Below are 24,073 nucleotides of genomic sequence, written 5' to 3'. Positions count from 1 at the left end.
AAACAATATGAATATGGACTACTTGGCGAGACATTAATGGGGGAGAAGACACTTTTATATTTGGAGAGCCAACATATTAAAAAACAGAAACACAAAAGAATGTATACATGTAAGTGTAACTGGGTCACCATGCTGTACAGTAGAAAAAAAAATATATATATATTTATATAAATAAGTGAAAAAAATGGAAAAATAAAAAAAAATTTAAAAACAGAAACACTTTTACTGATAGGTTGGACAAAGATGATTATTCATGAGAAACTTTCGAAAGGAAGTTATTTTTAAGGCACTGTTTTAAATGAACAAAACTAAGACTAGAATGGAAAAGCGGATGGAAAAGAAGTAAATGCCATTTTGCACAGTTAAGATGATTTAAGATAAGACTCAAGATGAAAGAAATTGACCTAAGTTTAAGAGGTAGCCATAAGGAAAACCCAACCATGATATTTGGTAAGGAGGCAGGCATGAAATGACAAAACCACCATGAATTTTGCTCATGGGTTTCAGTACTGATACTTAAGTTGTTTCTACTACTGGCAAACTGAAATCGTTTTATAACATAATACAAAGAAAGTCACAAATATTTTTATATGTTATAGTTGAGCTTATTATTTAAATACTCTCATCTTTCTTTTTTTCATGTTTTTCTAATTGTGAACAATACAAATAAACTAAAACAGAACCCTATCTATGAATTATTTTCTCCACATTTACTATCAAGAAAGCCTCACTTTTCTTCTGAAGATACTTGTCATCTGTCTCATTTTGGTCCTAACTCCATCATGGAATCGACCCACATTTTACCACCTTCACCAGGCTGTGAACTTGTAAGGAAAGGAACTTTGTTTTGTTCTTCCATATATTTCAAATCCCCAATATAAGGCCTTGGGAATTTGATAGATATTGACATGAACAAATGACTGAATAAATGAGAGCACATCTTTGCTAGTAAAGACAGCCCGGCAGAGAAAATGCAAAAAGCATTTTGTTTGCTATAACATAGATATCCTTTTCTCATTAAGTAAGTTATTAGGCTAAAACTGCAGTTAGTTTAATTTTTGTTATACATGGTCTCAGTGATGGAGCAGTTAGTATTCTGGAAAGTACATGAAAGACTTATAATGGAAAATTAGCGATAGTTACAAATGACTGAAATGTAAATTTTACCTATTGGGAATTATCCTAATTATTATCCTAATTATTAAATTAACCTAATTATTAAAATTTAAATTTTACCTAATAGGAATTATCCATTTTGTAAACCTATTGGTGTGCAAAGACCTAACAGGTAAACCAACAGGTTTACAAAATGGATAATTCCTGTATCTTCTTGGGAATAATTAAAATGCATATTGTATATAAATGTATGTAGCTATGGCAGGTTGTTTGGCAGGAGGAAAAGAACACTGAATTTGTAATGTAATCTTGGGTATTTTACTTAATTTTTATGAGTTTCAATTTCAACTTCATAAAATCAGGATGATGACAGTTACATCATATCCTAGAATTTTTACATGGATCAAGGTGGTAAACTGTATAAAAATAATTTGGATATTTTTAAATACACTAAAAATATAAAGCAGAGTTTATAATGTTACCATAAGATATTTTCAACAAAAGTCAGTATAATGTGAACCTTGCATTGAGTCTGAGTGACACATTTAATTATAGTGAAAAAATAAAATGTATATACACACCTAGCAAGAGACAATTTAAAAAACAAAGAAATGAATAATCACACAAAACTAACTCAAAGAGAGAGACAACCAGCTAGAATAGGGGAAGAGGAAGAAAACCAAAGAGTTCCAGGAATGACCAAAGACAGAAGTTCACCTACCTTGAACTCACTTGGCACAATTAGTTTCGGAGTATCCACACCTACCAGAGCATCTATTACACAGAAGATGAGAATGGACAAGATAATGGCAAAGTCACTGATCAGTTTTCTTGCCTGAGGAAAAAAAAAAGAAACCAGAGACTGTTTAGCACTGGATACATGTATTTGTCTCTGTTTGAGATTCTTTTTAAAACTGTTTTTGCATCACTTTCTTACCTGGCCAGAAATAGTCTAATCACACAGAACATGTCAGTTTCGGGGGTAGGGGAGAGGCAGGGGAGGGGAAATCAAAGATAATATATCCTTGAAGTTCTGAACAAACACTCCTCCTATGTGCAGCACAAAGGAGACCTGGATAAGGATGAAATTGCAAAGCACAGTGCAAAAATCTGTACAAAAACACAGACTTCTATTATTTGGGAGGCAGTACTGTGCATCCAGAGCAAAACAAATTTCACAACATAACTTGAAAACTTAGCAGGGAAAGGGTTATAATTCTATTCCACTAAATGGACTTAAGACCTCAGAGAAACAAAAAGTGACAGAAGACAGAAAGCGGATGGTTTCACTAACTTTGTCAAAGAAAACATTTTTCACTCTAGGCTAGAGCTCCAACTCTCCTGTACATGGGGCATCTTTTTTTCCACCACTTCTTAAGTGAGGTCTCCATCAAGCTGACAGCCTTTAGACTTCCTAAGCACCAGCCTTGGGTCAGGACGAGGGCCGGGCCTTATGGGATGTACATTAAACCCAAACGATCCCCATAGAGTAGGTGCAGAATGGCCATTTCTGAGTGAGTAGGGGAGCATGGGACCTTTCAGTTGGTTTGTGATTCCTCTGTGGTGTCTAGTGGCACTGACAATGGCCTAAGAACATTACTAGAGCACAGAGAGCTGAGTTTCCCTACAAGGTGTGTGCACATGGTAGTACATAATTTGATCATTCAATAAGAATTTACTGAGCACATTCAGCCCTGTGGATTCACGGGTTCTGCATCCCTGGAAACACAGGGCCAACTATGAATACTAATTACTCTGCTAGGCACTAAGGATACCACAGCGAACAAAAAAGACAATCCATGTCTTCCTGAAGATCACAATCAAGTCATACACAAGGGAGCTGGCTCCCAAGCAAAACCAGGGTTGATTCAGCAGTTGTCATGTTTTCTCAGGGTGAGCAGTCAGTTTTCTGGTGCTGCTAGTTGAAGAGAGCTCAGTGCTGCACTGAGTGGCTGCACAGTTCTCTGGACAGAAGGTCTGTTGCAAGGCAGAGGCACTGCTGCAGGCAGGTGTTCAACAGAAACTAAAGTGGAGAATGGAATGATGAAGTCATGTGGCACGAAGAACACAGTGATGCTCAATTCTCGACCACTACCAGGTGTGTCAGGAGCCTTGGGTACTGACAAGCAGCAGGACCATAGACGGCCCTTTTGGCCAGAAACTCCTTTCTCTCTTGGAAGGTTGGTTTAGCTTTTTCAGAGAAGCACAAATGTAGGAACAGAAAGCCAGCTACAGGACTTTTAGGGGAAAGGTAACACCAACCACACAGGTAATGTCAAGCGCAAACAGACAATGGCAATCAATCTGGGGAGAAAATATAGTACAGCAGCTAGAAGCACAGTTTCTATAGTCAGATGACCCAGGCTGGAATGCCAGCGCCGTTATTTCCTACTTGTAAATACGTATCCTTTTGTAGCTTCAATTACCCCAACTGCAAAGTGTAGCCAAAATAATCCCTCATTGGTTTGTTATAAGAATTAAATGGGATAAGCCACGAAAGGGCTTAACATAACACCCACGACATCATAAACTCTCCTAATATACATGAACTCATGTTATTTCAAGTTCCACCAAGAGCTTCTTTGGCTGCACAGACCACTGGAATTACTACATAATCTCCTGGCAGGAGGCCTTTGAAAGGAATCTTGAATTCCAAGAAACAAGAAACAAAAGCCCAGTAATAATATGAAACTGCCGCTCAGAGCTCATTTTGGTTGGAAGTATCTGGAATCCCTGCAGAAAAAGGACATGTCCCAGCGGCTTGATACTGGAGGAAACACCCCTCTCTTAAGTTTTCTGCACGTTAAGATATGACACAGGCCATTCAGGATGGTCTGGCAAGAGACAGCCATGAGCAGCAGGCGAGGAGTTTGTCAAGATGTCACAACAATCTCTCTGGTCCAGGTCATGAAACAGTGGAAGACCAAAGGTCATTGCAAAGGCAAAAAAGAAGTTCTCTCTTCTTTATCGCCCTCCCAATCCTTACTCAGCAAATCTAACTTGTTGACAACTCAAGCTATCCTAGAAGTTGTCCCAAAAGAGCATAACAGGTATGAAAGAGGCAGTGCTCCTCCTCCCCTCCCCGCTAAACAGAGGGGAAGTAGAAGCGAGCAAATGAAGCCAACCTGCCACTTCTGGGTAGACATTTCTGCAGGGCCCCCATCGCTGGCCCTGCTGAGGACAGATCCGCATGACTGGAATCGCCACTGGGCACTGGGGAAATGCTGCTTCTTCAGTTAGGAGAGGAGGCATTCTCAGCCTGCCACAGTGGAACCTTGAGCCCTAAACCTGCTCTTTCAGAAGTTCTCTCCATCTTAATTAATGGTGGCTTATTTCTTCTATCATTTAGGCCAAACACTGGCCCATCCATGCAATTCTTCTCTTCCTCTTACATTCCACATCTAACAGGTCAGCAAATGACCTTCAGAACATAGCCAGGGAGTTCCCACTGTGGCTCAGCAGTAACTAACCTGACTAGTATCTATGAGGACGTGGGTTTGATCCCTGGCCTTGCTCAGTGGGTTAAGGATCCTACGTTGCTGTGGCTGTGGTGTAGGCCAACAGCTAGAGCTCAAATTCGACCCCTAGCGTGGGAACTTCTGTGTGCCACAGGTGAGGCTGTATGAAGCAAAAAAAGACAGGATCCTGTCTCTTCTCATCACCTCCACTGTTAGTCCCACCCTTGTCTAAATCACCCCTTTATTTACCACATAGGGTTCCTGCTTCCTATCTTTCTGCCTCCACACTCATCCCCTTCAGGAAACTGCTCAGATATCACCTAGAAAAATCATGGTAAAATTTAGGTCAAACAATGTGGAAGGCAGATTAATGCTCCTTGAAAGATGCCTAATTCCTGGAGCCTGTGACTATGTAACGTTACATGGCTAGGGAGAATGGGAGTTTTGCAGATACAGCTAAGGGCACTGGTCAGATGACCCTGAGATTGGGGAGTCTACTTGGGATGATACCCGTGGGTCCACTGTAATCACAAGAATCCCTGACAGTGAAAGAGGGAGACGGCAGAGTCCCTGTCAGGGCAACGCAGCATAAGAAAGACCTGACTGGCCACCATAGGAGATGGAGGGAAGGGGCCAGAAGCCAAGGATTGTGGGCGCCTCTAGTAGCAGGAAAAGGCAGGGAGTGCATTCTTTCAGAGCTGCAGCTGCCACAGTCCCACAGTCATAGCAATGCCAGATCTGAGCCACGTCTGCGACCTACACCACAGCTCACGGCAATGCCAGATCCTTAACCCACTGAGCAGGGCCAGGGATGGAACCCTCAACCTCATGGATACTAGTCAGGTTTGTTACTGCTGAGCCACAATGGGAACTCCCCTGCCAGTGTCTTGATTTTTGTTCACTGAGACCCTTTAGAGACGTCTGACCTCCAGACCTCAAGACAATAACTGTGTTGGTTTAAGCCATCATGTCTGTGGTAATTTAATACAGCAGCCATAGGAAACCAATCACTAACACAAATAACTATAGATAGTTTCTCTATTTTAGTTTAATTATTAGTTTCAGAAAATTATATATTTTTCATATAAATACATATATATGTGACATTTGGAAGAAGTCCTCAGCAATGGCATTCTTGTCAAGTGTGGCACTATTATACAACAGGTATAAAAGTAGCTAAAAAGACAAATGCTAATAACCCAGGATTACATTTCTTAAAATGTATGGGGAAAGAAAAGCCACTCTATTAATAATACTACTTAACCTCATTAAAAATCACAGCCAGGGAGATTTATTCTGGGTAATATACTCACTTCTATTCCCCTTCCTTCCCCTTAAATTGTACAATACAGTTCAGGTAGGGCAAAAGTCACTCCTGGAGAGTGTTTATTGTGACATTCACTTCTGAGATACTGGCTCTAGTTTAAACCTCATAGCCAAGGAAATTGATTTTTCCCAAACCACTTTTGTATTCAATTCTAAATCCTCTAATTAGCAAGGCAGGCAGGGGTGCTATTTCAGCAGGCTTTTCAGGTCTAACCCTCTACTAAAATTAAACTTTAATTTGAACGAGGCAAAACCAACAGGAGAACCAGAAAGTGCCCTGAAGATGTCAAGCGCTGGGTACATACAGCTTACTATATCCACTCTAGGACCTGGGTATAGGAGCTTGGGGGTTGATTTTAGGGAGAGTAAGGCTCACTCTACCTGGGTCTTTCTCACATTTCCAAACACATTTAGAAAATGAAACATATATAATTTCCTTTTCTTACTGTTTTTATTTTACCTTCTATTTTCATCAAACTTGATCTCTTTCAAAAACTCCAAAACAGTACCATTATGTGTCCATATAAAAATAAGGAAATCAAATTAGAAACCCATAGTTCCTAATTCCCTACTGGATATTTACTGGTAATGATATGAAGTAGAAGCACCAAAGTTTTCATGAGAAAACTGTTTCCATTAGACTTCATGCCCAAGCTCGTGGATTCAGCTAAATCTTCCAACTTAGCCTGGACAAACTTCATAACTTATGGGTCCATCCAATCAAACACTATGTCTCTCCAGGCTCAAACTTCAATATCCTAAAAACATAAACTCACACAATTGAAATGAGACACAAGTTAATTCCTACATATCAAGGGCTTACTTTAAAATTTTTTGCTTTTTTATTTTTGTCTTTTTAGGGCTGCACCTGCGGCATATGGAAATTCCCATGCTAGGGGCTGAATTGGGGCTAAAGCTGCCAGCCACAGCAACACAGGATCAGAGCCACGTCTGTGACCTATACCACAGCTCATGACAACTCCAGATCCTTAACCCACTGAGCGAGGCCAGGGACTGAGCCTGCATCCTCATGGATACTAGCTGGATTTGGTTCCGCTGTACCACAAAGGGAACTCCCTGCCTTTTTTTTTTTTTTTTTTGAATAGTAAATGGATGTGCTATAACCTATGATAATTCCTACTTTCATTCCTTTATATCAGAATGGTTTTGAGTTCTTTTATTTTTGCTTATCATTTTTTTCAAGTATAAAAATGAAGAGGAAAAATATTTCTGTCTACTGCAGAATTTAGTTATAAAATATCTCAATTAACCTAATAAGAAGCAATCAGCTTAAATGTTTAAACTACCAAAGCAAAGAAGAAATTAAGTGGCTGGGAAGAGAAATTCAAATAACCATACGTAGTTCTCTTGCTCTTGGGCAAAAACCACCTAATAAATCTATTCTACACACACTCTTCATGAAGGATGATACTGTATTAATTATTAAGAGAGTCATACTCACTGAGACACCCACAGTGAGAAGCCAGTTAATTTATCGGGGAAAAAAATGAATTTGGCTCCTCTGAAGCCCCAGAGGATATTTAGTTTTCACTTTGCAAGGGCTGCAGCTGTTCCTAAATTAACTGGGGGAAAGGCTGCAAGACTGCTGAGTGGTTCTCAAAGGATGGAGCTGTTACAAAGAGACAAGCCCGCAGCAGGCAGCCTGTGGGGTCTTAATAAATACTAATTCGTGATGTCAATTCTTCTCATGATCGTCATGCTTGCATGCAAATGTTAAACCAAAGTGTAAAAATGTGTCTATTCTAGACGAAAAAAAAAAGTATGCCAGACAAGTAACTGCCTTTTGGCAGTCAGAAAAAGGCATAAAATACCATGAAAATTTCCCAACAGCCAATGCTATGCAGCACTATAAAAGATACTAGCATTATTATCAGCATAATAATCCAAACACTCTGTACTCTGAATCAACAATACCCACTATCACTAGAATTCAATAAAAGAAAGATTTGATTTAGACCCCAGGACTTTAATGCCATGAGTTCTAGAGTCAAAAAGACTTGGGGAATAAAGAAGGGAGCTGGATTGGGCACTTTGTCTGGGAGAAGCTTAGAGCTTGCACCTGTTTTTTCAAGCAGGGAACCGAGGAGAGTAGGCCAAAGGAAGTGGTTCCACAGGGAAGTGGGGAGACTTTATTAGTCAAGCGCCTCTTCATTCTGCCTCAAACTGAGCAGGAGAACAAAGACCCAAATGATTGAGTGCAGGAAGCAAATGAGGAAATCACCTGGGGATTACTGTCCCAACCTGCTCACTATACTCTAAGTTAAAACTGAAAATTTGCACCTGATCCAGAGAAGCCTGATCAGGGGAATAGAAATCCAGAAAACATATCACATAAAAAATGATGGGAGGCCTCAAGAAACTGTAGGGAGAAACTGCCTTCAAATATGTGAAGTCTGTCATAGGAAAGAAAGACTGAACTTGGTCTGTGTGGCTTGTTCAAGGGCAGACACCAAGGACGAGGCTGTGGAAGGCAGATCTGTGTTTCTATCAGGAATCCCTTCCGAGATGCGAAGGTCCTGTTCTGGAAGCATTTAAGTGGCCCACGGATGACCACTGGTCAGAAATGAAGAGGCAATGTCAGACTAGATGGTATTCAAAGTCCTAACACTAAAATTCAACCATGAAGACCCAGTTATCAAAATTTCTTGCCCCTCTAATAGGGTCTTCTTAGCTATATCCTCTGCAAAACCATTATAATAAGTTTCCAAAGCTTTAAAAGGAAGGTGGCTTTAAAATGGACAAAAAATTAAAAAAGAATAATCAGTAAGTCATATGTATAAATGAGACAATCCAGAAATGGAGTTGGACATCATTTTTTTTAATTTTTAAAAATTGTTTAATTTTTTAAATTTATTATTATTATTATTATTATTTTGGTCTTTTTGCCATTTCTAGGGCCACTCCTGTGGCATATGGAGGTTCCCAGGCTAGGGGTTGAATTGGAGCTGTAGCCACAGGCCTACGCCAGAGCTACAGCAATGCAGGATCTGAGCCGTGTCTGCAACCTACACCAGAGCTCACGGCAGTGCCAGATCCTTAAGCCGCTGAGCAAGGGCAGGGATCGAACCCACAACCTCATGGTTCCTAGTCGGACTCGTTAACCACTGACCCACAACAGGAACTCTGGACACCAATTTTTTCTTAATGGATTTCAATGCTGGTGACTTTTCTCTGATGGAGAAGTAAGCAGATGGTGCTTAGGATCAACAAGGTACCATGATCAAAAGGACTTCTTCTGGCCACACTCCCCTATGCCTCCCAGCTCTCACAAGATACTCTGGCTGGGAGTTCCCACAGTAGCACAATGAGATGGGCGGCATCTCTGGAGTACCAGGACACAGGTTTGATCCCCGGCCTGGCACAGGAACTCCATAGATGGCGGAACAGCCAAAAAAGAAAAAATAAATAAATACTTCAGGCCCAATTCAGGTTGACAATAATTTTTTGTCCTATGTCCATAAAAAATGAAGTATTTGTAATCTTTGCTAAATATTTAACAGATTGAGTTGTGTTCATAACCAAATATCACTTGTCATTCTTAATAAACATGAAAATCATCTTGGATTAGAAACAAATTTGACTTTAAAATCATTTTCCTTGGTACAAAACAACACAAGAATTTGAAAATCCGATTCCGCTTCATTGACAGCAAAGTCATTTTCTGAATGAGTTTCAATGGCATGACGTGGTCTGATGTTTCTGCAGGAACTAGCCAAATGTCACCCACTATTATTAACACTGGAATGGGACATCAAAAACAGGCCCACTCTTTCTTATTCATGTTTGGATACAATTACTTGGTTCAGTTTGATGGTTTTTACCATTCACCAAGAATATTTCTGAGAGAAGAAGAAAACAACAGAGAAGTCACCTGATTCTTATAAAGAGGTGTTTATACACTAAACACATCCAACACTAACAGAATTATCACAGGCCAAAATGCCAACTAAGAATCATGGTTCCCCAAATCCAGCTAATTGTGGAATCCTAGACTGTTTTACATGGATTAAAAACTAAATGTGTCACCGAACTAAAATGCTCATTATGTTTTCACCGAAACTCGGAAACCCTACACTTTTTTCTCATCCATAATGCCAGTTCCTCAAAGACCACCATTAACTTATTTAGGTCACATGAAGTCTCCAAAGTATGATCCCATAGTAGACAGTAAGAATGAATGAGGCAGAAGGACTGAAATGATTCATCTCATTTTTTTTAAAACCTCAAAAATCTGGAGTTCCCATCATGGCACAGCGGAAACAAATCTGACTAGGAAACATGAGGTTGTGGGTTTGATCCCTGGCCTCGCTTAGTGGGTTAAGGATCTGGCATTGCCGTGAACTGTGGTGTAGGTCACAGAGCAGCTCGGATCTGGCATTGCTGTGGCTCTGTCATAGGCTGGCAGCAACAGCTCTGATTAGACCCCTAGCCTGGGAACCTCCATATGCTGCAGGTGTGGCCCTAAAAGGACAAAAGACAAAAAACAAAGAAAAACTAAAAAATCTAACTTATTCAACAAGTACATATTAAGTTCCTAATGTGTTCCAGGCCCATGAATTACTTATCTTTGTACCCTTACCATCTAGTATTATACCAAGCACATGCTAGAGTCACAATCATTTTTTTTCAATATTAAATGAATATACTAATTACCTATAGGGTACAGAATACTGTCATTATTTATTAAGAAGGATATCAAAGAATGTTCTGCTCAAATGTCATCCAAATAAAGCCTAGAAGTTATCAAAGCTGTTCATGTTACCTGGACCTTACTGATACTGTCTGGTTAAACAACCATAACAACCAGGAGGCATATTACAGAATCTGACCATTACATCAATTTGTGCAAGGGTTATAACTGTTATTTATTCTGGGGGCGGGGGGAGGAAATTAGCTAGATCCTTGAGAAAAACATTTCATGCCAATTACATATATCAGCCGGTCACACTGCATTTGACTACATCAAAGTACTGATAATCCTGCCTAATTCAGAGGCTCTACAGCTTTTTGAGCTCTACTAATCACAATGCTGATCTGTCTTGAAGCCGACTGCTTTCCTCGTGCCACCACATTCTGCGGTGATGGCATCTTGGCTCCAGGAGGACCATCATGTGTCGGTGTGGGACTCTGGAAGAACATTTCCTGGTAATGCCTCAAGCCATCTGCCACAGAAGACCACAGGTTGTGCTGAGATGCTCCTTCAGGAAGATCTGACCCCAAAACACTGGCAAAAGACCTAAGGCTACCATAAGAGAATGGTAACTGTATGGAATAACAGACTCGTGCACCTCTCTAAAAGGGCCGGGGGCTCGGAGGAGGCGGCCAGTGGGAAGTGCTTCTCACCATGTTCCACTGAGTAGCCGGGCTCTCTGGAAGCACCTCCAGGCAGACTACATTTCTGGTGGCCAGGATACCAAAGCTGTTTTAGCTCAAGGGCTCGTGCTGATGCACCACTGCCAATGGCTTCATGACAGAGGGAAAGAGTGATAACTGACCCTGGTTGAGGCAAAGGCAGTGAGAGACGGAACTAGGGGACCAGAAGTGTCAATGTCATCACAGCAAGATGATCAAAGAGGCTGTGACGAGAGCACCTGGATGAAGAAAACTGGGAGAGGTATCACCTTTGGTCATGCCGGATCCATTTTCTACTCCCTTCTGCCACCTCTCCGCCTAGGGAGACTGACCTGCACGACCTACCACAGGCTCCCTTGTTCTCCAGATTCCTGTGGGGTTCAGCCTGGGCTGACCATCAGGAGAAGAGAGTGAACAAAGTACTAGTTTCCACAGCTATCTCCCTTGAGATTACCTCTGGCTGGCTAAATCCCTCAGCGCAAGGTCACGGTGCCATCAGGAAAGCCCTCTACCCTTCTCTCTGCCCCCAGGTTCCGTGTCCTCACTCCCTTTCCACATCCTCCGAGTCGAGGACAGTAACAACCCCACCCTTCCTATCACCGGACACCACACTCTCCCTTGTGGTGTCCCTAAAGCTAACCTCAACTCTGTAACTAATCCTTGTATTAAACCCTGCAGACTATCCTAATTTGAGTGTATAACTGGCTTCCTGATGGGACTCAGGAAGCCATACACCAAGTATGATTTTAAGATTTTGATCTTGGGTGGCTATGCGGAGAAGCGATAGTATTAGTTGAAGTGAACACACAGGAAGATAAGTATGTTCAAATATGGAAAGAACCCTCCCCCCCCATTTTGCTACATGGCAACTGTGGCTCATCCACAGGCAGAGGCTGGCAGCAGCTGCAGAAGTAGACCTGGCATAGAGATGGAGATAATAATGAACTTCTGGAAATCTGCAAGTCCAGATCGTTGCTATAAGCACAGGTTCATTACAGAGAATTTATTTTAGGAGATGGAATTGGAACACTTTCTTGAAAGTGACAGAATACTAGAGTTTTAAAGGATGTTAACTATCATCTAGGTGGGCTCTCCCTTTATGGGTCTGGTAACTAAAGTCCACCATTAGCTATCAAAGGATGCACTGTTAGTTAGCAGTGCTAATGGCAGCGCTGACACCAGCGTCTCCAGGGCTCCTGCATCTGTGCTCTTTCCATAAATTCCAGCATTTGTCTCTACTTGACTGCTTTCCACTAGTCAACAAGTACTGAGACCTGCACCTGCATTTAACCTGGTGCTAACTGAGGTTTCCCAGCTGTTTACGGACATCCTCAACTGACATCAATGTTTAGAAATGATGATGCAAGGGGGCAATCACTGCGAGCTAAAGAAGAAATGGACATTTCATATGGCAGTATTAACATCCTGAGATTTTATTTATTTATTTATTTTATTTTATTGTCTTTTTGCCATTTCTTGGGCCGCTCCCACAGCATATGGAGATTCCCAGACTAGGGGTTGAATTGGAGCTGTAGCCACAGGCCTATGCCAGAGCCACAGCAACACAGGATCCGAGCTGCGTCTGCAACCTACACCACAGCTCACAGCAACGCCAGATCCTTAACCCACTGAGCAAGGCCAGGGATCGAACCGGCAACCTCATGGTTCCTAGTCGGATTCATTAACCACTGAGCCATGACGGGAACTCCAGACATCCTGAGATTTTAGAGATTCCATGTGAATTGTTGGTTTGACCAAGGAAGTAGTAACGGTTAGGCTTGACTACTGTCACAGCAATCAAGGACTAATTTGCTGTGTTGAAGCAGTTTTGCTTGTAGAATATAAGATGTAAGTATAAGACCATAAATCTATGTGGTCCTACCTATGAAGAGCATCCTTCTAAATAACAGCTTAAATGAAAACATATTTTGGCAAATGAGGGGACAAAAGATGTTCTTACTATTCATGAATTATGTAAGAATTTATGTATGTATTATTACTTAGCTGTAAATGTGAAGTGAGCAGGGAGATGACAGTGTGAAAGCCTACACATATAAACATGACTCCTTAGAAATCACATATATTTTCTCCTCCCTGGTTAATCTTATAATTTGGTGTAAACAATTTTAGACAATGCTGAGAACCCGCTCAACAGGAACTGTGATCAGAATGCTATCATTATTCTCTTTTCACATATTCAATATCTCTCAACAGCATTTATCAATGTGTGAGAGATTACCTGCTTTGGCTCTTATAATGGGCAATTCATGTCTAAAGAGCTATTATCCATTTGGGAATTACTGCTGGGGAAAAATGTGATGTCTACATAAATAGTTAAAATAATCTCTATTCTTCTGAAGGTTTAAATTAATTTATTTTGCTAATTACAATGCATAAGTGCTTTACGGATTTTCCACTTTTCTACCTACTATGCCTACATAATATCAGACTTCGGCAAATGGAAGAGCAAAAAGGGTGATGGCTCCCCAAATGTCAACTCCCCAAAAAAAGTCCAGTGAATTAATAACTAAGGAGGAAAAACCTCAATAGACAAGAATAAATCATCCTCAAAGACTTTTACCCAGGAATCTGTTCTACATGTAACTTCTATCACTGAAGAGGCAGATCAAGTAAACACATTTTCATGGGTATGAACTGAACTGGTGTTACAAGCTCAAATGTCTTCAGGGACAAGCACTTAATCTGAATGTGTGAAGTAGCCAAGTCTTAGACACTAGAGAGAGTTATAAGACAATAACTATCTCCAAAGGACAGGTTCCACCTGAGCCCGTGTGTGCACACGTGCGTGCGTGTGTTTACAAACTGTGCACTGAACAAAGAATGGCTGGGTGTTGAATTCTGCCTGTGGACCACCAGTTTGTGATGTCCATTTAAGGCAGGCAGAGTTGAATGCTTCTTTATACATTTCCCTTAGAGCAAAGTTTTCATATTCTTTGGGCCAGCTAGTTCAGGAAATTTCAATACTGATATGGTGTGAATGTTGGGTGCCCCCCAAATCCATATGTTGAAACTCTAACACACAAAGAAGATGCTATCAAGAGGTGGGGCCTTGGGAAGAGCATGAGAATGCAGACTTCATGAATGGCATCGCTGTTCCTATAAAGGACACTCCACAAGCTCTACCACCTGAGGACACAGAACCTGGCTAGGAGCCAAGAAGAGGGCCCTCACTCAACCAAAAGGGCACCTAATCACTCCCAGCTTCCAGAACCGTGAGAAATAAATTCCTGTTGTTGATAAGCCCCTCAGTCTCTAGTATTCTGTTACAGCAGCCCAAACAGACTAGGACAATTATTAACCCTTCCCTTTATCTGCCGCTTTACAAGCAATATCAGAGAGTCAAAAATCATTCTAGCTTAAGGTGACTATATTAATTTTCAGTTTCATTTACCAAGCATTTAAAGAAGGAACTTCATTAACTACATCTCATGTCTTCCAAACTTCTCCCACTCCTTCTACACCAAACACAGGTGAGATTTCATGATATGCCAGCTATATAGAGTAGTTCACCGATAAAAATCAGTATAATCAAGATTACCAAGAATTACTGACATCCTAAACAGTGAGAATTGAACTGGAAAACAAAGGATTAGTTTTGTTCTGCAGGTAAAAGAAACCCAAATGCCATTAACTAAATCTTGGTCTTATCTCGTAGTCTTCTCAAGGAACCACAGTTTTGACTTTAAGCTCATGCAAGCATATTAATGGGAGACAGAATGTCTGCACAACCCAGCACAATTATCCGTGTTTCCATACTATGGCATTCATCACTTGGGGACAGAAAGGTTGGCTAAGATGACACTCATATCTTAGACCAACACTTGTGTAACAACCCAGTTTAAGTTAACTCCCACAGCCCATAATTCAACTACTAAATTACTCACATGTCCAGCTGATGAACAAAGAATCCTATGTCAAAATTCCTGATTAATATGAGAAGTGTTTTTGTTTATGTGCTTAAACGCACTAAGGATTTAAAAAGTCTTTTTCTTTATTTGTGAATTTTTATATAGAATACACCCCATTTTTTTTTCTCCTTTCATTGCAGTTGGAATTATGACAGAATTTAGGATCAAATTATATGAACAAAATCTTGGGAAGGTTTTTCCATGCTGGACTAAAATTATGTTAAAAATACATGTACACAAAGAGACTGGAAAGCAATTTTTTTAAATGCACAAAATCATACTGGAAAGGTTGAATTACAGATGCCTTCTGCATTTGTGAAACTGTATTATTGATACAGTACAATTCTACAAAAATTACTTAAAGCTCAGGTACTTACTGTTGTTGGAAAATAACGACTAGTTTTGAATTTTTTCAGAGCCATAGAAGAGGTGTAGGTGCCCAAGAAGAGGATGAAGGACATCAGTGTGATATCAGGAACAAAATCACAGTTGTTCCCCACAAGCTTTCCTTCGTATTTTAAACACTCCTTTTTCGTCAACAATGCCCAGTCAAAGGTAGCATTGTGGTACTGAAAGAAGAAAGGCATGAGAACATGGTGACACATCAAAAGCAGTTTTGGATACTTAATGGGATATATAGGGAATTATGCTCAAAACAGTCTGAGGAAAACCAGTGGAGAGTGAAATCTGATGACGTGTTCATAGAATAATGGGGAAGGACGTCCAGGAGATGAGCAATGATTAAAAATACAGTAGGACTGATGCAATCCATTACCTGGTTTGTGCCACAACCCCACAATCACCCATCTGTTCACCAGAAACAAAACCCCAAAGTCCTTCTTTCCTGTGGACATTCCTGAGAGTAAACTGAGACATAATAACATCCCAAGTCTCCAAATGTGAGACTCTCTGAAAAAGCACTTCTTTTTCTTATGGCCACATGCCTGACATATGGAAGTTCCCAGGCCAAGTATTGAATCTGAGCTGCATCTGTGGCAACACTGGATCTTTTAACCCACAGCTAAGGCAACACCAGATCCTTAACCTGTTGTGTCAGGCCAGGGATCAAACCCACACCTCCACAGCCACCCGAGCAGCTGCAGATGTTTCTTAACCCACTGCACCACAGTGGGAACTCCAAAAAGTACTTACTTCTGCAGCACACAGCATCTTGTGCTTAAAGCTGATGGCCCTAAAGTTCATGCTCTAAAGGTTATATTTGGTTAACTCATTTCCCCAGCACTTTCACAAATGAACTAGTTTCTAAATAACTAGGAACTGGTGACTTAGGGAACTAAAATATAAAAGTGTTGCAGATCCTGCTTTTTCAATTGCATATCCTAATAAAATGTAGCTTTTTTCCTTGTGGACTCCAGGTCAGGGTCATGAGAATCCATTACTGGAATGTGCTGTGATAGGCTGTAGAGTTGGGTATGGATCTTTCTCCCTGTGTTACATGGCCTCAAGCTCACAGGTCAATTTTCAAATTTTCTCTTATCTCATGAGTTGCTGTTAGGTTGTCAGTGCTGTACTCAACAGCAGCTCATTCCTGTTCCTCTTTGCTATTGCTAATATGCAGGAGAAGCCTTTTGCCAGCATAGTAGATAAGGCCAGTGCACCCATCCTCCAGCTGCTGAGTTTCAGCTGCTATCAGCTCACAGCTACCTCCTTCTCTAGAAAACTCCCTTTTGCTGCACAAGAGCAGCCTCCACAGATGGCTATGCCCTCTTGCACCTAGTAACTGACCAAGGCTAATGAGGTGCAACTGTTTGAATATTTGGGCTCCCCTAAAATTCGTATGCTGAAATCTTATCCCTTATGTGATGGTACTTTGAAGTGGGGCCTTTGGAAGGTGATTAGATCATGAGGTGAAGGCTTCAGGAATGGGATTAGTGCCCTTACAAAAGGGACCCCAGAAAGCTGTGTCCCTGTCATGATATGAGGACACAATGAGATCATCTATAAACTAGGAAGGAAACAGTCCTCAGACATTGAATCTGCCAGTGGACTTCCTTCCTCTTAGGTGGAGGGCTAATGAGTATGTCATGTGCTAGCAGAAGAGTAACTGGAGAACACCTTGCAGATAAATAAAGATCAATTTTTCCTGTCATTAAAGGCAAGAATTCTACCTCACACCAGGCAGATCATTAATGCCCTTTACTATTCATGAATTCTTTTGTAATCTAGTCATAAACTAAGATCATACACATAAAAGAAGAATCTCTGGCCAGAAAGAGTTCATATTTTTTTATAGCGCTCCAAAGGTAAAGTTCTTACATAAGTCAGGAAGAAAAATAAACTTTAGATATCTCCCTGGAATATTAGTTTCAACTTGCAAACAGCTGAGTTGCACAATTACTCTTTTATCAAACTCTACTTCTGGGAGGTGATTAATCATGCCTCATTTTGTTTTTCACATTTCTGCATATGGATGTTTTTAGCACAATACATTTAAAGTTTACAGGTCACAGGGGTAACAAGTTTCTTTGTTTTAAAATCAGCAAAAATTTACCACAATTTCACTTTAATTTCAGCACTTTAATATCATCAGAATGCTTCTTTATAGCTGCAGAGAGTAAGCTGCATTTAAACAATCTCAACAGGCAATTTTATTTTTATTTATTTATTTATTTATTTATTTATTTATTTATTTATTTATTTATTTTGCTTTTTAGGGCCGCACCTGCAGCATATGGAATTGCCATAGGTCATGGAAATGTTTGATCCTTAACCCACTGAACGAGGCCAGGGATCAAACCCACATCCTCATGGATACTAGTCGGGTTCATTACCAATGAGCCATGACGGTAACTCCTATATTATTCTTTTAAATACAACTATCATGATTTAACTAGAATATTACACCAGACATATTTGTTTGATGGTATTTTACATTTATTACTTCATGAACAGTGTTTTTGATACTGGTTGATTCACTGTAACTCTGGTTTTGCGCACAATTTTTAGATTGCGGCAAGTCACAGAACAGAACAAAAGATGTAAATTATTCTTCCTATGTTCATTTATTTTAAAGGAAATACTGAATGTATATCAGGTCAGCAGACTGGAAAAATATCCTCCTGGGTCACTATGCAATTGGAAAATGGAAAAAAGTAACACCATTAGCTGCCCATGCAGCTACAATTAGGACTTGTCACTGAAACAGCTATAAAAGAATGCTAGGAAGATCACTGTGATCCTAACTTTGGAAAGGCTCTAAAGTGATCAGTGTCCCTCACATGCAAACCACTCTGATTTTAGTTCAGTAGGTCACGGTGGAAAATGTACAACCAAATACCACTGGCTCCTGACAGAGGGCAATACTGTGCTGGACGTAACCCAGCAAAGATGTTAAAGGACACAGGGAAGAAAGAAATACCTGGATCCCCTGAAATGTATAAAACATGGTGTGCGTGCCTATTTATCTGGGAAGAGCAAACACAGGCTTCACTAGAACCTCAAAGGAGGCAGTGAGGCCAAGAATCTTCAGAAGTGCTGCCCTAGTGCTGTTATGCCTGAGATCATTCTGTCCTTCTGATACAACGTTCTCTGGGTGTCAACCACACTGCAATTTTCAGTCATTCTAAGAGCAACTTGGATGCCTTCAGAATTAACAGTGATTTGTTAACTCCTCAGCAAATGCTCTCCAATTTAAAGAAAGATGAATCATTTTGTATCTACTTCTTAGTAAACTACTCTACATGCCTACTTACATCCCCAGAGGCATTTAAAACTTAACCATGTTCAAAATCAACTCCTAATCTTTCTCCTTAAACCTGCTCCCCTAGGGCTTTGGCCCTTCTCTGTTAATAGCAACTTCATCTTCCTCCATTCCAAGAACAGAAAACCTTAAAGTCATTGTTAATTCCTCTCTTTCTCACAAGTCATGTTATGCAGAAGACTTTACATTAAAATATATAACATCTCACCCATAACCATGGTGACAACCCTCATTTAAGGGACCACTGTTTCCCCTGGGCTTAGTGCAAGTGTCTTTTACCTCGCCAGTCAGTCCTTTACTCTTTATAGGTGATTCTCATTTCTCTTTGACTTTGATCTTTATTTCCTACACCAAATTTTATATTTGGGGTGTATGTGGTTAAATCAGGAACTTTAAGAATAAGACAGATGGGAATGTAATCTCAGAAGTCCTCTCTGCCTGTCAGAACTCTCATAGCATATGATTTCTATTTCTCATGATGCTCCTGACTTTCTATTGCAAGTACGTTGTAGCTCGCCTCAAAGAGACCCTCAGTGTTGGAAATGCTCAGAGAGATGTCCAGCGAGCATGGTGGACGTCTAGAAAAAATGTCAGGTCTGGAGACCAACTAAGGAGTCAATGGCAAAGAGCTGATCACTGGAGTAATAAAACCGAATAAAACTGTGAAGAGAAAATGTGCTAGAAAAAGAGAGACTAAAACCTGTAGGGTACCTGCCATGGAAGCAAACACATCACAAAAGACTTTGAAAATGTCAAGAGAGTGATGGGCAAGAAGAAAAGTGAGGAGAAAACGTTCCAATGAGAACACTGGAAATCAAAGGAGGAGAAAATAGTAACATGTGGGGGAAAGTTGAGAGGGTCTAAAGTTTCGGAGAAGATAATGAGTTATGAAGAAACAAACAAAATCCATTGATTTATTTTTTATTATCTTTTATAACTAGAATATTTGGAAACTTGGTAATTTCTTGAGGGAGAGTTCAAATAAAGGAAATGAGTTGAGAAATACATGAGAGTAAAAAATTGAAATGGCAATTCCAGACAATTTTTCTTTAAGAAATACAGTGTCAAAAGCAAAGGCTAGAGCATGCAAGCATTATATGATCAAGGCAAGTTCTTTAGCACTGGTGAAGATTTTTGAGATGCTTGTGACGGATGAGAAAGAACCCAGTTATGGGTATGGTAGGAAAAGGAGGTGCTGGGAAAGACAAGAATGAAGAAAGGAAGGTGAGAGAGGAAAAGTAAAAGAGAGAGAGAGATTGACTACATCTTGGCCTCACTGGACCAGGGATGAATAAAAGCCAGAAATGACAGAAGTATGGTACCTGCAGACCAAAGAGACTATGTGTCACCAAAAAATATGAAAGAAGAGCAGACCAAGACAGGGATAGAGTTCAATTTAGGATATAGCAGGCACCAAAAGAAACCTTCGTTAACTGAATGAATGAAATCATTCATCAAGATCCCAATATTTGACGTATTTAAGTAAGATGTCTATGAATTTATCTATCTGGAGGACAAAACTAAAGCAAAATAAACTTTCAACTTAGATTATCAAGTAAAATACTGGATTCCCAGTCACCTCTGAATTACAGATAAACAATGAATAATATATTTTGTGTAAGTACGTTCTGTGTAATATGTAGGACACACTTACACTAAAAAAAAAAAAAAAAAGTTCATTGTTTGTCTGAAATTCAAATGTACCTGAGACCCTATTTTTTCTAACACTACTGATGCTATTTCATTTATATATATATAGGCTATTTTGAGTAACAAAACAGAAAGCCTAAAAGTGTAGCCAAAAGAAAACAGAAAATATATTGTGCCCCAATAATGTGGACAACTAAGATAAGTTTTAAGGGAGCAATAAAGAAGAACAAAAGTGACAACTCTTAAAGTTTTAATGGATAAATAAAACCCTTAAATATTAACTAATAATGCAAGGCAGTAAAAGAAAGTGTCTAAGGTACAGAGATTAGTAGGTCAGAAGAGGGACTCCTGAATTTCACTGAGCACAGCAAAAACAAATGTTAATCTACCCCTTGAAAGAAGGCCTGGTCTTTGTAGAACTCTCATACTCACAAGGAGGAAGTGCAGCAAGACAACACAACAAGAAAGGAATGACAGGGAGAGTAACAAAAGCCAGTGGAGAAGGGACTAAAAGTGACAAGCTCTGCATGCATGTTTCTTTCTGTTCTGGCAGAAACTAAGAGGTAAAACATTAGATAGGGAGGCTCAAAGATGCTCCTAAGAGGTAAAGCATTACACCAGGAGCAAAGACGCTGATTTGAGAACATACAATGCTTCCTTCATGCACGACTCACTGAAAGCTCACCACATGGAGGAACTCATCGTGAGTGGGCCAGATGGACCCATGGGCCAGGGCAGAGGGTTTGCGTAAATGGGCAATGGGAAAACAGGTGCAAAGGAAATGGGACCAAGTTGCTGAGGGTCTTCACTGAGGTCAATCTCATGCAAAGAGATTTCAATCTATTTTTCTGGATCTCCTTGTCTAGCAAATGACCCTGTTTGTACTGAGTGAATTTGTTTATAAATCTTAAAAGTAAAATGTACACTGAAGGGTTCATTGTCAAGTTTAAAATATGATGGCATCCTCCCCAAAGACAAAAGTGGGAGATATGTAAGAGAGAATGGCCCAAATTTGGACAGTGATTGAAGCTAGGTGATGTGCATATAATGGTTTTTTGTACTGTTCTATTTTAGTGCATGTTTTAACTTTCTCATAATTTTTTTAAAAGTAGGAACATGTAATCTTCAAGGAGATTTAAGGACACAATCGTTTTTCTTCATGGGGGAAAATCACAAGGATGCAATGCAAGAGAAGATGAATATGACATTTCATTTCCAATGAAAAGGAAGCTTAACTCCCAGAGTCACCCTGAAGGTACATCAAGTCAAAGCACTTCTGCTTCCATGTTTGACTGCCAAGTGGAATTTATGAAACCATAACAGTTCTTAGGCCCACGGTTAACAGCATCTCCATGGAGACATGATATGCTTCATTGGGTAACACAATAAGCACAACAAATTCAAAAAGAAAAACGAAAGATTCTACATCTTCTCACGTTCTTTTTGAGTATCAACTGGTAAAATATATGCCTTTATATACATTTATGCCTATATGCATAAATATTATGAGGGTAATGCTACAAGTGAAAGGTTGAAGGTTAAGTAATTCATGGACTCATCTAGGGATTTTTCCCTGCAGTGGGTAAGCAAGATCCGCAGTGATCTACAATCCTGCTTTACAATCTCCATAATGAATATGAGCTGAGATTGTCTGTATTTATAGATATTGTTGTGAAATATCAAAACTAATTGGTTGCTCTGCTTACAATGAAGATACAGAAAGCTGCAGGAGACTGTTATAACATTGTCCTGACCTAACAATTAAAGCCAGCTGGATAAGCTATAAAATCATAGTCTTAAAAATTCTACCAGAGAGATGAGAAACCTAAAGAAACTACATTCCAAAAAGTTATGAGAGAAGGGATCCATGGCTGCCTCAGTCCTGGCAGAGTAGCAAGTGGGAGGCAAACCCACTGTAGATGGAGGTATGCAGAAATAAGCCAAATATTTAATGACTTTTTAAAGGTTGCTTGTAGTCCTGGGTGACAGGTTAGAATTTTGTGGAGCCCCAGGCATCGACCGGTGCTGTATCTCCCTACCAAATTTTCTCATGGCCTCTGCCAAGCACACAGATAGTTCATAAATGGCTGGAGCTTTGATAGGAGAGCTAAGAGGAATCCCCCACTTAGAGTCTCCGACAAATGCAAGAAAGCCACTTTCCTAAGATGGGAAGTAGGGCAGAAGAGCAGAGAGAAAGCCCTCTGTGGCATTTCAGGGCTAAGTCTGGGAACCTGCTGTATAGCACAGGGAACTCTACCCGATAGTCTGTGATGATCGATATGGGAAAAGAATCTGAAAGAGAATGGATGTGTGTAAACGTATAACTGAGTCACTTTGTCGAAGAGCAGAAATCATCACAACATTGTAAATCAACTACACTTCAATAAAACTTTAAAAAATGTGAAAATGGCATTATTTTGTTCTTTTTCATGGCTGAGTAGTATTCCATTGTGTATATGTACCACATCTTCTTAATCCATTCACCAGTCGATGGACATTTAGGTTGTTTCCATGTCTTGGCTATTATGAATAGTGCTGCAATGAACACAAGAGTGCATATATCTTTTTGAATGAGAGTTTTGTCTGGATAAATGCCTAGCAGTGGAACTGCTGAATCATTTGTGATGTAACATGATGGAAATATATGAGAAAAAGAATGTATGTATATGTATAACCGGATTACTTCACTGTATAGCAGAAATTGACAGAACACTAAATCAACTATAATTTAAAAAATCTAAAAACAATAAAAAATAAAAATTTAAAAAACTTTAAATAAAATAAAAAATGAAAAAAGGGGGGGGGCCTCTGAAGGCAAGGCATGAGGGGCAGAGCAGTTGGACAAAGAAAGATCTCCTAAGGCTCAAAAAGCTGGGGCATGACCCAAGAGACAGAGTATTTAATAGGACTTTCTGGTGTGATGGAAGTGTTTTACAGCTTGTTTTGTGTGGTGGTTACATGAGGTATAAAACTCTCAAAACTCATTGCAATGAGCAAAAAAGAGCTCCGCGTCTTAAGTTATGCCTTGATTTAATAATAGAAAGAAAGAAAGAAAGAAAGAAAGAAAGAAAGAAAGAAAGAAAGAAAGAAAGAAAGAAAGAAAGAAAAAAGAAAGAAAGAAAGAAAAAAGAAAGAAAGAAAGAAAAAAGAAAGACAGACAGACAGACAGAAGAATCTTAAAATGAAAAACAAATACTAACTGATCCATTCAATTGCCTCCTCAGAAGAGACAGATGTTAGATTTGGAAATCTGTTCTCGCTCAAAGCTGGTAAGTGGAAGCTGGCAACTTTTTAAGGTTTTACTATTTAGATACGGTGGGTGTGGACAAGCTGTGGCTGGTCTCAAGGATTTACAGAGACCTTTTAAGGAATTTTGTTTGCAAGTGCAGGGATATTCCAAGTGAGACATTTATAGGAAAACTGATGAAGGTGGGAAGACATAAAGACCCGCTGGTTCCAATAATAAATGGAAAGAATGGAAAACCTGGCTTTTTCGTGAA

The 24,073-nt window shown here is 39.9% G+C and overlaps 1 protein-coding gene across 2 annotated transcripts in view; it reads right to left on the bottom strand.

Moving 5' to 3' along the window:
* The window catches only part of SLC4A4 (solute carrier family 4 member 4), a 342,726-nt gene that overhangs the window by 37,717 nt on the left and 280,936 nt on the right, over positions 1-24,073 (bottom strand). For both annotated transcript variants that reach the window (XM_047798372.1, XM_047798373.1), the window contains exons 16-17: positions 15,580-15,771; positions 1,838-1,951 (exon numbers count right to left, since the gene is read on the bottom strand). In XM_047798372.1, coding sequence (XP_047654328.1) covers positions 1,838-1,951; positions 15,580-15,771 — 306 coding nt within the window. The remainder of the gene's footprint in view (positions 1-1,837; positions 1,952-15,579; positions 15,772-24,073) is intronic.

The sequence above is a fragment of the Phacochoerus africanus genome, chromosome 10 (genome assembly GCF_016906955.1).
Source record: "Phacochoerus africanus isolate WHEZ1 chromosome 10, ROS_Pafr_v1, whole genome shotgun sequence".
NCBI lineage: Eukaryota > Metazoa > Chordata > Mammalia > Artiodactyla > Suidae > Phacochoerus > Phacochoerus africanus.
The sequence above is the reverse complement of the archived record's forward strand: the minus strand, read 5'-3'. Positions and strand labels throughout refer to the sequence as shown.